This window comes from Pithys albifrons, chromosome 17 (genome assembly GCF_047495875.1).
Source record: "Pithys albifrons albifrons isolate INPA30051 chromosome 17, PitAlb_v1, whole genome shotgun sequence".
Lineage (NCBI taxonomy): Eukaryota > Metazoa > Chordata > Aves > Passeriformes > Thamnophilidae > Pithys > Pithys albifrons.
Genome location: NC_092474.1, coordinates 13,199,102 through 13,213,259, shown reverse-complemented (window position 1 = coordinate 13,213,259; position 14,158 = coordinate 13,199,102). Strand labels below are relative to the sequence as shown.

General features: G+C 55.9%; 1 protein-coding gene across 2 annotated transcripts in view; it reads left to right on the top strand.

Annotated features, from left to right (window-relative positions):
• NOS1 (nitric oxide synthase 1) overlaps positions 1 to 13,463 on the top strand; it is a 57,979-nt gene extending 44,516 nt beyond the window's left edge. For both annotated transcript variants that reach the window (XM_071571943.1, XM_071571944.1), the window contains exons 24-28: positions 61 to 182; positions 372 to 520; positions 1,485 to 1,679; positions 3,933 to 4,051; positions 5,820 to 13,463. In XM_071571943.1, the coding sequence (XP_071428044.1) occupies positions 61 to 182; positions 372 to 520; positions 1,485 to 1,679; positions 3,933 to 4,051; positions 5,820 to 5,835 (601 nt within the window). In that variant the 3' untranslated portion in view covers positions 5,836 to 13,463. The remainder of the gene's footprint in view (positions 1 to 60; positions 183 to 371; positions 521 to 1,484; positions 1,680 to 3,932; positions 4,052 to 5,819) is intronic.
• The last annotated feature ends 695 nt before the right edge of the window (positions 13,464 to 14,158 follow it).

The window sequence follows — 14,158 nt, the reverse complement described above, 5'->3', positions numbered from 1 at the left end:
TGCTGTGGGCAGAGGCGAGGGAGGCAGCCTGGGTTTAACTGGTGTGTTTGCTGTGTGCAGTGCTCCCGGGTTCCACCTGCCCCAGGACCCCCAGGTGCCCTGCATCCTCATCGGCCCTGGCACCGGCATCGCCCCTTTCCGCAGCTTCTGGCAGCAGCGGCTTTTTGAGATCCAGCACAAAGGTGGGTCTGTGCTCCTGTTCCTCATCTCGGGCAGTGCTTGGGAACCCTGAGCTGCTGGCATAGGGATGGAGGGGTCCATTCTTCTGCCCGGGGTGTCCTGGTAGATCTGCTGGTGGATCTGGAGGGGGATGGCTTGCAGGAATTGGGTATCAGTGATCCAAGGGTTAACTGCTCCCAATGATCCCCCAGGGCTCAAGCCTTGTCCCATGGTCCTGGTGTTTGGCTGCCGGCAGTCCAGGATCGACCACATCTACAAAGAGGAGACACTCTTTGCCAAAACCCACGGTGTCTTCAGAGAGCTGTACACAGCCTACTCCCGGGAGCCAGACAAACCAAAGGTGCGTGCTGGGCACTGCTCTGGTGCTGCTGGGCAGCCCTGGGTGCCCGTGGCCAACCAGAATATTGTGGAGGTGTTGGTTCCTTGGCACAGCCCAGGTAGCTCATGCAGAAATGTGCAAGGTCATCCCTTCCCAGTGCAGCCTCATTCCCAGGGCACATTCCCATCCCTGTGCCAGCCTGAATGGGTGCCCACACTGCTCATGCTTTGCCCTGGGGGCTTCAACCATCCTCACCAGGTGGGAGCAGGTAAGGAGGAAAAAAAGCATCTCCTCCCAAGCAGGTGGGCAAGGAGGGATCACGGAATCATAGAATGGATTGGGTTGGAAAAAACCTCTGAGATCATCAAGTCCAACCCTTGGTCCAACTCCAGTCTCTTTACCAGATCATGGCACTCAGTGCCACGGCCAAGCTCAGCTGAAAAACCTCCAGGGATGGGGAATCCACCCCCTCTCTGGGCAGCCCATTCCAATGCCTGAGCACTCTCTCTGCAAAGAATTTCTTTCTGCTCTCCAACTTCAATTTCCCCTGGCAGAGCTTGAGCCCATCGTGCCCCCTTGTCCTATTGCTGAGTGCCTGGGAGAAGAGACCAACCCCCACCTGGCCAGAACTTCCCTTCAGGCAGTTCCAAACAGTGCTGAGGTCACCTCTGAGCCTCCTCTTCACCTGGTGGGTGACGCCACCCAGAGCCAGGTCCAAATTCCCACAGGCACCTGAGCAGGCCTGGCAATGAAAGACACAGTGAAGGGTTGAACATGCAAAGCAGAATGATGCTTTGCTGCTTCCCCCATCTCTTCTCTGACTGTGGGTGCTGTGAGGCTCGGGCATGTTCCCCAAAGAGGTGCCACCTTGCACTGCTGCCTCAAGGGCAGCTGGTGCACTCAGAGCTGCCCAGAGCCTGCAGGGGGATATTGCTGAGAAACTGGAGTTCATCCCAGCTCCCTCCTCCTCCTCCTCCTCCCTCAGAAATACGTGCAGGACGTGTTACAGGAGCAGCTGGCCCACACCGTGTTCAAGGCGCTGAAGGAGCAGGGAGGCCACATCTACGTCTGCGGGGATGTCACCATGGCCGGGGACGTCCTCAAGACCATCCAGCGCATCGTGAGGCAGCAGGGCCAGCTGTCGGTGGAGGAGGCGGGCGCCTTCATCAGCAAGCTGCGGGTGAGTGGTGTCTGCACCCTGAGACACCACACAGCCTCCTGCCACGGGCACTGCACCTGGTGCCTCCTCCCGCCGAGCGGGCAGCGCCGGGGTGACGGGCACCGGGGGGGTGGGGTGGTCCCACCCGCACTGCGGAGACCTGGGTGAGGTCAGGAGTGTGATTTTCCCAAAGTCTGGGTGCACAGTGGGAGTCACTTGGCACTGCAGGAGCCCCACCCCAGCCTGCAGTCCCTGCAGCCCACACTGGGTAGCACTGGGGTGACGGGCACTGGGGGGACGGGAGATTGTCCCACCCGCACTGCAGAGATCTGGATGAGGTCAGGAGGGTGATTTTCCCAAAGTCTGGGTGCACAGTGGGAGTCACTTGGCACTGCAGGAGCCCCACCCCAGCCTGCAGTCCCTGCAGCCCACACTGGGTAGAACTGGGGTGACGGGCACTGGGGGGACGGGAGATTGTCCCACCCGCACTGCAGAGATCTGGATGAGGTGAGGAGGGTGATCTTCCCAAAGTCTGGGTGCACAGGGGGAATCACTTGACACTGCAGGAGCCCCACCCCAGCCTGCAGTCCCTGCAGCCCACACTCGGCAGCGCCGGGGTGACGGGCACCGGAGGGGTGGGGTGGTCCCACCCGCACTGCAGAGACCGGGGTGAGGTCAGGAGGGTGATCTTCCCAAAGTCTGGGTGCACAGGGGAAATCACTTGGCACTGCAGGAGCCTCACCCCAGCCTGCAGCCCACACCAGGCAGGACTGGGGGGACAGGAGATGGTCCCACCCGCACTGCAGAGATCTGGGTGAGGTCAGGAGGGTGATCTTCCCAAAGTCTGGGTGCACAGTGGGAGTCACTTGGCACTGCAGGAGCTCCACCCCAGCCTGCAGCCCCCGTAGCCCACTCCAGGCTCCTGTGATGAGCTGCTACTGTGATGAGCACTGGTACCATCACTGGTACCACCCTTGGTAGCCCAGGCAGGGCTTGTTCACCTTGTTCACCTCCCTGAAAGAAGGATTGCTTCTAAGCCCCTCTATCCAAGATCACCTTGCTAAGTGACTCCATCCCACCCACCCAGCAGGGCAGTTTGTGGATTGACGTCTCCAAACCTCCCCATCTGTGTGGCTGGCAGGATGATGTCCCTGGGCAAACATGTTGCCCAGATGTTGCAGCTGAAGCACAGATGAGCTCAGTTTGGGCCACAGGCCCAAGGAGGGATGCTCAGATCATTCTGCTGCTCCCCAGGAGGATAACTCAGCCTGATTCCTGTGGGACAACCCCTTCTGAACCATGTCCCCACAGTCCATCCAGGAACCCAGAGCCACGTTTTTGGTTGTACACGGACTGGCTTTGGGCTGCTGGTGCCCCTGAGAGCCAGGCAGCCCCTGGGCTGGGATCTGACACAATGCTGGGCTGGGGTCTGACACAACCCTGGGCTGAGGTCTGACACACTGAGCAGCCCCTGGGCTGGGGTCTGACACGGGGAGCAGCCCCCGGGCTGGGGTCTGACACAACCCTGGGCTGGGGTCTGACACCCCTGGGATGGGGTCTGACACACCCCTGGGATGGGGTCTGACACACCCCTGGGCTGGGGTCTGACATGGGGAGCAGCCCCTGGGCTGGGATCTGACACAACCCTGGGCTGGGATCTGACACACAGAGCAGCCCCTGAACTGGGGTCTGACACAACCCTGGGGCTGGGGTCTGACATGGGGAGCAGCCCCTGGGCTGGGGTCTGACACAACCCTGGGCTGGGGTCTGACACATGGAGCAGCCCCTGGGCTGGGGTCTGACACAACCCTGGGCTGGGGTCTGACACACAGAGCAGCCCCTGGGCTGGGGTCTGACACAACCCTGGGCTGGGGTCTGACACCCCTGGGCTGGGGTCTGACACAACCCTGGGCTGGGGTCTGACACCCCTGGGCTGGGGTCTGACAAACACAACAACCCCTGGCCTGGGGTCTGACACAAGGAGCAGCCCCTGAGCTGGGGTCTGACACCCCTGGGCTGGGGTCTGACAAACACAACAACCCCTGGGCTGGAGTCTGACACACTGAACAGCCCCCGGGTTGGCTGCCCCACACCGTGCCCTTGGAAGGATCATTTCCCCTCGCTGCTCATTCCTGTCCCACCCGCTCCTGTGACACACCCCAGAACCTTTGCCGTGTATCTGGTCCCTCCTCACCGCCCCGGAGCTCGCTGGGGCAGCGGCAACACCAACTGTTTGCAAACCCTCCTTTTCTCCCTCTGCCGGGTCCCCTCCAGGATGACAGCCGGTACCACGAGGATATTTTTGGAGTCACCCTGCGCACGTACGAGGTGACTAACCGCCTTAGATCCGAGTCCATCGCGTTCATAGAGGAGAGCAAAAAAGACACGGATGAGTGAGTTGACGTGTTTATTTTAACCCCTGCCATGGTCTCCCAAGTCTGTGGGCTGCGGGATGGGGAAGGGAGGGACGGGGAAGGAAGGGAGGGACGGGGAAGGAAGGGATGGGGAAGGAAGGAAGGGACGGGGAAGGAAAGAAGGGATGGGGAAGGAAGGGATGGGGAAGAAAGGGATGGGGAAGAAAGGGAGGGATGGGGAAGGGAGGCACGGGGAAGGAAGGGAGGGATGGGGAAGGAAGGGAGGGACGGGGAAGGAAAGAAGGGATGGGGAAGGAAGGGATGGGGAAGGAAGGGAGGGATGGGGAAGGGAGGGATGGGGAAGGAAGGGATGGGGAAGGAAGGGAGGGACGGGGAAAGGAAGGATGGGGAAAGGAGGGACGGGGAAGGAAGGGATGGGGAAGGAAGGGAGGGATGGGGAAGGGAGGGACGGGGAAGGAAGGGAGGGATGGGGAAGGAAGGGAGGGATGGGGAAAGAAGGGATGGGATGGGGAAGGAAGGAAGGGATGGGGAAGGAAGGGAGGGGCGGGGAAGGGAAGGATGGGGAAGGAAGGGATGGGGAAGGAAGGGAGGGGCGGGGAAGGGAAGGATGGGGAAGGAAGGGATGGGGAAGGGAGGGATGGGGAAGGAAGGAAGGGATGAGAAAGGAAGGGATGGGGAAGGAAGGGACAGGGAAGGAAGGGACGGGGAAGGAAGGAAGGGATGGGGAAGGAAGGAAGGGACAGGGAAGGAAGGAAGAGATGGGGAAGGAAGGGATGGGGAAGGAAAGGACAGAGAAGGAAGGGACAGAGAAGGAAGGGATGGAAAAGGAAGGGACGGGGAAGGAAGGGATGGAGAAGAAAGGGACAGAGAAGGAAGGGACGGAGAAGGAAGGGACGGAGAAGAAAGGGACGGACAAGGAAGGGACGGAGAAGGAAGGGATGGAGAAGGAAGCTTTCACTTCTGTGTCCATGTGGTTCTTATAGCAGAGGTGAGGAAGGCATGGATTCTGGCCCTGGAAGCAGAGGCAGTGTCTCTGAAATAGCTGTCACCTCACCAGCACAAATCCCCCCAGGCCTCCCATGTTACTGCTCCTGCTGTACTGATATGCCAAGACTCCATCCCATCCAAAGGGGAATGCCAAGGAAAACAGCCCTATCCCCTGCCTGCATCCAGACTGGAAAGACCCAGGGGAAGGAGTGACTCTCCCCAGCTCCAGCTGTGGGGGGACCTGGCTGGCTCCAGGTGCCCACACAGCAGATGGGAGAGGTCTCCAGGCTGCTCCATGGCCAGTTAGGAAAGATCTAGGGATTTTTCTTCCTGTTGTTGTAAAATCAGCCAGAAGAAGTGAAAAATCTTGACATTTGCTGTGTTTGTTTCTGCTCTACCATGTCCTGCCATTTACTCAGCTCTGTCGTGGTGGGATTTTCCCTGGCTGAGCAGAAGGATTATTCAGGATAAAGGATGGGCAGCTGAGTGGATCTTGCTCCTTGTGCTGGCCCTGGGTACCCGGGGTGAGGAGTGTCCAGCTGACCTGCGGTGGGTTTCCCAACATCCCTGAGGTTTGGTGGGAATTTTTCTCCAAGGTATCACACACTTTGGGGTCTGCACTGTACACAGAGCACCTGTAGGCAGGGATAAAGGTTGTCTTCCTGCCCACCTCCCCCAGCAGCAAAGGGGTCTGTAAATCCCCACCTATGATGTGGTCCCTTGGAAAGCCCAAGGCAGGACGATCCCGTGCTCCTCACTGCTCCCTCTAAGACCTGCCTTTCTCCCCTTTCCCTTGCAGGGTTTTCTGCTCCTAACTGGACCCATCGCCCCAAGGGGATGCCAAACCAGTCCCAGCTCCTGCTGCCCCCTCCAGCTGGAGGGCACTGGGTTTTGTATTTCACGGACACGGTGGCTCCTTTCCCACGGGGAGCCGCCCATGGAAAGCGCTCTGTCTCTCGTCCTGTTGTTGTGTCCTGATGATGATGATGATGATGATTTTTATTTCCTTTTCTTCCTCTTTCTCTTGCTCTTGTCCTGTGGCCATTTCCCTCTCCCCCTTTTCCCTTCCCTGGATTTCCCCACTGAAGTAAGATGGCTTTATAACCTGCAGTGGCCCTTTACAGAACTCCCCCTTTCTCCTCCTTGTCTTGAGGGCGTTTTGCAGCTGCATGAAATCACCACCTTCGTGATCATCCTCATTTCTGCTGTTTGGGGGGAGAGCAGAGGTCAAAGGGGGTGGGCAATAGCAAGGTCTTGTTGCTTGACCAGAGCAGGGGATTTTTCCCCCCAGGATCCCCCTTTCCCCAGCCTGGGGTTTGGCTGAATCCTTGCATTTCCATGGCTTTCCTTTGGACTTGTACATATGCCCGAGGCTGGGGGCAGATGACATGCATTGCCCTTGTGCCTGTGAATTTTGTTCTTCCCCAAGCAGCCTGGGTACAGATGTGTCTGGTTTTGTCACGATTTATGTGTCATGACTTCTCCTAAATGGGCTCTGTGCTGTTTCCCCCTTTCTCTGCTCCCTCTTCCCTGTGAAACTCTCCCTTTGCTCAGTCCCCACTTTTGCTGGCATGCAAGTCCTGCCCCCGAGGAGCAAGCACAGAACTCACAGGCTGATGTGCATGCTGAGGAAAGCTCGTGGCAGTGGCTGCTGCTTGGCCAGGCTGGCCCCTGGAGGGCTTTGCAGGAGATGTGTCATCTGCAGCCACGATGCTGGTGGGAGACATTGGAACCAGCTGCATTCCAGAGCTTTTCCTGCTGTGAACATGTGAACCCTCTCCCAGGTGAGCCTGGAAAGCCACGAGGATGGGAGAGAAGCGGCTCCAGCTCCAGCTGTAAGAGGCACCTTTTGTTACAAAGCTTATTTAGAAGGCAGCACATGGAGGGTTATGGAGGCTCCAGGTCTTTGGAAAGGATGTGCCAACGGAGGACTCTTGAAATCCCACCCAGAGAGCATCAGCTTCACCTCAGCACAGTCTCATGAGCAGTTCTGGGGCAGCAGATCCCAGCCACTTCTACAGCTTTGGGAGCAGAAAATGCCAGCGTGGAGAGACCTCCTGACAAGAGAAATACGTGTGGGACCTCTGTGGTGAACCAGTCCCCTCTGTGGGCTCGGTGCCACCTGCCAGTGGCACGAGCTGTGTCGCCAGGACACCGTGTGAGAAGGGAGGTGAGGTCAGCTGCAAAGGTGCTGTGTGATTCTGGGCTCTGACACCCTCACACCTCAACCCTGCTGCAAAAACCTGCCCCCAAAAGCAATCTGTGAACGCAGAGAGGCACCAGCCCCTCTAACAGAGAAGAGCTGTCTGCGAGGCAGAGATCTGTGACCTTGTGTGTCCTTCCTCCTTCTCTCTTCTGCACCCTGAAGAAGGTTTGTCCTCCCTCACTGCCAGGACAAGGACAGCAGGACGTGGTTGCAGCTCTTGCTGGAGGCAGGGATACGAGGCTGGCATTTTGAGGTGGCAGATGCTGATCCTTTCCTGCTCCCCCTGCTCTGCTGAGCCATGCACTGATGCCTGCACTGAGCCAAGCACCAAACCCGGCCATGGCAGAGGGTTTGCCCAGGAGCTGCACTGCTGAGCTTGCTTTCAGAGGGCTAAACTTGTCTGCCCTAAGCCAAAGTCAGAACAAAAGGAGCTGCTGGAGGTTTGCTGCCCTCCCAGCCCATGGAAAAACCTTGCTGGCTCCCCTGCCTCGAGCTGTGCAGTTATTCCCACCCTCAGCCAGGACCTCCTGCCCCGTATCCCGCTTGCCTGGCCACATCTCCACATGTCGTGACCATCTTCTGCAACTTTGACTCCCTGAATGCTTGAAGCAGCTGCAGCCCAAAATCCGGGAGCCAAAAGCCGCCAGGCACCGGGAGAATTTGCGATCCACGATTCGGTTTTGCTGCTCCCAGCAGAGCAGGGTATAAAACACGAGCCACTGCTGCCACGGTGTGGCCAGAGCCGAGCTCGCTGGGCTGGCAGCGCTGGGAGCCCGGCTGGCAACCAGGGGCACAGCCAGCTTTGTGTCACCCCCGGGGACGTGGTGACCTGGGGGTGAAAGCAGGACAGGACAGGAAAAAGGGCAGCCCCCGGTGGAGCCCTGTGGGTTGTGCCCTAATCCCAGGGCGGGCAGTGGGGTGGGCAGTGGGTCCCTTTGCTGCTGGGATGGGTGAGTTTGGGCAGAGCTCCTGCTTGTGGAGGGCTGGGAACATGCAGCAAGCCTGGCCCTGACCCCGGCCCTATGGCTGCAGAAACAGAGCTAGAGAAATAAAAACCTCTCGTCCTCTTCTTTGGGGAGATTCGATTCTGGCTCTGAGCTTTGTGCTCTGGGTCTGCTTTGGTAGAAGGAGTGATATAACCTGAGGAGGAGGTAATGCCCAAAGAAATGTCCTTGTCTTCAGCCCCTTCCAACTGGCAAGTCACTTTCTCCTCTCCTGCCTTGTGCCTGTAACATCTCCCATCTGGAAAGTCATCACTGCTGGATCCTGTGTCTGAGCTGAATGGCCTTGCTTTGCCTGCACCACAGAACTTGCCACCTCCATCTCCTGAGCTGCCAGTGAAAACAGCAGGGAACTGTGTGCCTTGCCCTCAGGGGGTCTCCAAAGGGGGCTGTGCCAGGCAGGCAACAAACCCACCTCAAGTTCACCAGGCATTGGAGAGGTGAGTCCTTTGTTTTAGGGCCGTGCTCCCTGCCTGGCCCTGGAGAAGAAGAAACACCCTCCCTGCCAGGAAGGTCCATGAAGTCCAGGAAGGTCCAGGAAGTTCATCATCCCCCAGGGCTCAGAGCTGCCTCTCTGCTCCCACTGTCTGAGCAGGACTGTTCACTCCTCACAAGCCACACTGGGAATTTTGATTCACTGTTTTCTGTTGAGTCAGTCTCAGATGTCTGAATTTCTCTCCTTCATCCCCTTTACCTGCAGGGGCTTCGCACTCCCCTCGAGCTTCATTTTCTCCCACAGCAAAGAGAGAAAGAAACTTGTGGATCTGCTTTATTATTTCATCAGTGTGGCTCTTCCACTAGTTGTCTACACTCTGCTTGTCCCCATGTGACATTTCTGACGTGTGGCTTCAGCCACAGTGTCTCTGGCATGAACAAACACAGAGGGTGAGGTGGACTCTGCCACAGACCGGTGCCATGAGCTGCCTGGGGGTGTCACACGTGGAGGGGTTGGTGCCCCTTGGGCACTCAGTTCACAAATCTGTCACCTCCAGGCTCCTGTGGCCAGGGCACCTGATGGAAACCCAACCTGACCCCATGTCCCAGTCCCTCTCCTGGTGGATATCCACCACCACCCCCACCCCTTTTGGGCAGCTCTGCTCTTTTTCTCTCCCCAGTAACTAAAGAAACTCCTCTAAACAGGCAATCTGATTTTCAAGACACTATAAAGTGGAGGGGTTTTGCCAAGATTTTAATTCATAGGTCTTTCAAACACCCACAGAAAGGTGTTATATGGACTTGAAAACTCATGGGGCAAATCTCTGTTTTTCCAACCTGCTGTGTCCACTAGCAGGGAAAAATCAGCTGCTCAGTCAGTGCAGGGGGATGTGGGGCCTGTGCTGTTGATGACTTCCAAGGTTTCATCTTCCCAAAAGGACAGCCTGGGAGTTTGTTGTTCTTCTGTTCATGAGAGACAGCAGGAAATAATGAGATATCTGCCATCAGGAGTGGCCTCACAGAGATGTCACCTGCACAGTGGTGGCTGTGTCTGCCTGAGCTCCTCACACGTGAGGAACAGAGCCAGCCACTCCCACTCTGGCCAGAGCAAAGGGGCTGGCTTTGGGCTGGCCACACTCCCTGTGCCCTCCCGTGCCTGTGTGTCCCCAGGGCTGAGCAGGGCACTGTTCAAACCCTGAGTCAGCATGTCCATGCATGACCAGCAGTTGTGTCCTGAGCAAAGAGGCCCACGCTTATGGCAGGAGAGGAGTTGGGAAGAGCCAGGAGCTGCATGAACCCCTGTTCAGTCTGTGATTGCTCCTGTGGTCCCTTTGCTGTCGGTGTGTGACGTCCCACCCCATCCTGGCTGTAACCAGGCTCCCTCTGCCACTTCCCTCTGGGGATCCCTCCTTCCTCCTCCTTCCCAGCCAAAAGGCTCAGCCAACCAGGGCAGCTCCTGGGAATGCCAACAGACTTACAGTGCCTTGTGCTGGGAAGAGACTGTGGCACCAGGACCACCCTCCTGCTCCTGCTCTCTGACATCATTGAACAAAGGAAATTCTCAGTGGGTAAATTCCCCCTGGGATCACAGAGAGCAAATTACAGCCCTGCTCAGCTGCTCTCTGCAATTCTGCTCCCAGAGATGGGGTTTTACAGGAGGTGTGGGTGCCAACTGGGCACCGCCTCCTGCGAGCACCTTCCACGTGCTGGAGCCCCTTCCACGTGCTGGAGCCCCCGTCTTGGTTAAACTGGTGGTGGGGCAGAGGGTGTGTTTGTGTTGGACTTGCACCAAGCCCAACCCAAAGCTGCTGCCTCCCAAGGTACAACCACTGAAGCCACTACATTGCCCTCCAAGGGGTTCCCACCGTTTTTTGGAAGGATAACTTGATGCCCAAAACGAAATTTTGTTCCTGGGGACCAGTTCCCAGCTTCAGAATTGCTCTGATAACTTTGCAGTTGCATTGATAGTTCCAGAGGGGGAGCACAGTCCCTTTACAGAACAGATGGAGACACATTTTCAGGACCATTCAACTTTACTGTATCTCTCATTGTTACAACGATTTCTTCTGCTGTAACAGGATGAACAAAGTTTGGCCAATGCTCTTAAAAACTGTATTCCTGAACTTGGACAAAATTAGTGTAGAATCCAAGTCCCCCAGGCCCAAAATGCTTTCCACACACACTGGCTTCAGTGGCCCTGGGGGTTTGGGCAGCTTGCAGGGTCAGGCTTGCACAGCAGCAGCAGCAGCAGCAGCTGTTTTCTGATGGCAATATTTTTGCTGTGTCAATCCTCACTGCAGTGCATGGCCCAGCAATCCCTTTGAAATCCACCCTGGAAGGGAGAGCTGAGCTCCAACTTCTTCCACGTGGCTGCACATGTTTAACAGGGTATTGGGAGAGGGAGAAAGGTGAAGAAATTGCTGCTTTAAAGCACTTGGTTCCAGAAGGAAAACACAACTTGGGGGAGGTCAAAACTGGCTTGATTTTAACACAGCTCATGAAATATTCAAGCATTGTGATGCAGATCCACCTTTTTCCTGCAATGCCAGGAACAAAGAGTGGACTAGAAACTCTTGGCCTCCACATCTACAGATGTTGGGCTGGGATGGAAGTTTGAGCCATCGAACCATGGGGGAAAAAACCCAAACAGATTGTGAGTTCAGAGCTGGGCAGGGGCAGCTTGTTGAGTTCAGAGCTGGGCAGGGGCAGCTTGTTGAGTTCACAGCTGGGCAGGGGCAGATTGTTGAGTTTGTGACTGGGCAGGGGCAGCTTGTTGAGTTTTTAGCTGGGTAGGGGCAGGTTGTTGAGTTCACAGCTGGGCAGGGGCAGTTTGTTGAGTTTGTAGCTGGGCAGGGGCAGCTTGTTGAGTTCACAGCTGGGCAGGGGCAGCTTGTTGAGTTCAGAGCTGGGCAGGGGCAGCTTGTTGAGTTCAGAGCTGGGCAGGGGCAGCTTGTTGAGTTCACAGCTGGGTAGGGGCAGCTTGTTGAGTTCGTAGCTGGGCAGGGGCAGCTCGTTTAGCAGCAAGAGCATCTCCCTAAGAGGGTTGCTGCTCTCCTGCCTTATCCATGTCCTTCCTGGCCACATTTTGGGGAGGGAAGAGGGAGGAAGCACCTCAAATGAGAAAACCAAACCTGTGAGCCTTGCCTTGAGAATTCCTGGTTTATCAGGAGCCAAAGCTTTGCAGCTATTCCTCATTACTGTGGTGGGGAAGCAGCAAGACACCGGGGGCTTCTGTTGTGTCCATGGGCCAAAGCTTGCAGAAAGTTCTGGGGCTGTGGGAAAGCAGGAACACAGTGCTGGGCAAGGTCTCTGCAGGGCTGGTTCAGAAAGCCACAAGTGAAAAAACACTGGGCAAAGTATCTTTCTTCCAGGGGCATTCCTAATGCTTTGAAAATTGAAAGACTAAACACTGAAAAAGTGTTGCTTTGTTTCCATGTGTTGGGTTTGGGTGGGGAAAGCAAGCAGAACTCAAGCAGACAGTGTGTCAGCTTCTTTTGGATTAAATCAAATCTTTTGCTCCTACAATAATTGCTGATGGAGATTTTAAAATTTTCCAAGGGCAACAAAACAGCCTTAATTAACTGAGACATTAGTGCTACTTGCTTCTGAGCCTGCTTTTTTATTTTCCTCTCTGTGTGATCGTGGCATGGAATCATGTCTTAACAAAATACACTTTACAGCAGCCAAGACACAGAAATAGAAGATGGCATTGCAGAATCTCCCCATGCCCAGCATTGAAATGATGGCTTTGAAGCCAGTGAGATTCAATGCAGAATTCCTGCTTGCTAGAATTCTACAAAATAGGCAAATCCCCACAATTCCCAAGGTTACATTCCCATGCTCTGCTGCCTTGAGATGCCTTTAAAACCCCTGGGCTCTGTGTGCTGTAAAGAGCTTGTGAGTAGACTGCAGCTTTTCCAGAGTGCACACAATTCCCCAGGCAGTGGATGAGCAGCGAGAGGACTTTCAGCCAGGACTCATTGCTTCTTACATTGCATGGAGTTAGAAACATGAGTTCTGCCAGCTGCCCAGGGAATTTGATATTCAGTGCCAATTAATTTTTGTAATTGGAGCAGGGATGTATTCCCTCAGCTTCCTTAGGCACCTTTGGAAAGTCTGAGACTCAAAGGTTGGTTTGGGGTCTTTGATTTTCTGGTGGCCTTTTCCAAAGAGCAGCCGTGCCATGGAGAGGAAGGGCACTGCTCTGGGAAGGGTGGCAGCTCTGGGGCAGGCCACTCCCAAACTTGCTGTTGCAGAGGTTTTCTAAACTCTTCAGATGTGGGTAAATTCTGCTGAGCTGATGAGATTCCAACCCCTCGCTGCTCTCTGGTCCTCCTGCTCCCTCCTCCCTCCCCTCAGCACCTCCTCATGTCATTGTGCCTTCATTTGGTTTATGAGATGGTGCCATGATTTAAGACTGGCATGTTGTCTTTACTCTCACTTGGCATCCCGTAAGACAGGTTATGTGTGGAGGGGGGGAAGCTTGTTCTGTAGCTTTCTGTGTGATCCCAGGGTGGGTTTCCTCGGAGGAGTGAGGGGGTGGGGATGTGGGAGCAGGATGGGCTGGTGTTGTGTGTGATCATACCAGAACGTGGTTTTCCCCTACCTCTGAGCTCTCAATGCTGCTAAAATCTCTGCCATCCATCCAATGTACTCCAGCCCCTCTCTTGGACTGACTCTGGCTCTGTTTGCAAGATATCCACATTGTTCTGAAGCATGCACCTCTTTCTGTATAGTTCCAATCTTCTGATTTTATGGAATACTTATGCCTGTTTGCATTACAGTCAGAATAAAAAAGTGAACTAAACTCTAGCAGACCTCATTCTTGTTTTATCTCTGTGAGAGGCCTTTGCTGATGCCTTGGCCTTGCTCTGCTCTGCCACCTGTAATGCCAGAGCACTATAAATAGCTCAGTGGTGTCAGTCAGCAATACCTGTTTACCTGCCAGACAGAACCCCTTCCCTGGGAGGCTGTTTGAGTCACAGCATTGCGGCTCTCACAGCACTCACACCATGTCAAATTTGCTGATGACAGCGAGTTGGGAGGGAGTGTCAACCTGCTGGAAGGCAGGAGGGCTCTGCAGAGGGATCTGGAGAGACTGGAGAGATGGGCTGATTGCAATGGGATGGAGTTCAACAAGGCCAAGTGCAGGTCCTGCCCTTTGGCCACCCCAACCCCTGCAGCGCTCCAGGCTGGGCACAGAGTGGCTGGAGAGCAGCCAGGCAGAGGGACCTGGGGGGACTGAGGGACAGGAAGCTCAAGAGGAGCCACCAGTGTGCCCAGGTGGCCAAGAAGGCCAAGGGGATCCTGGCCTGGATCCAAACTAGCGTGGCCAGCAGGCCCAGGGCAGTGACCCTTCCCCTGGACTCTGCCTTGGGGAGGCCACACCTTGAGTGTTGTGTTCAGTTCTGGGCCCCTCAGTTGAGGCAAGAGATTGAGGGGCTGGAGCGGGGTCAGAGAAGAGCAACGAGGCTGGAGAAGGGACTGGAGCACAAG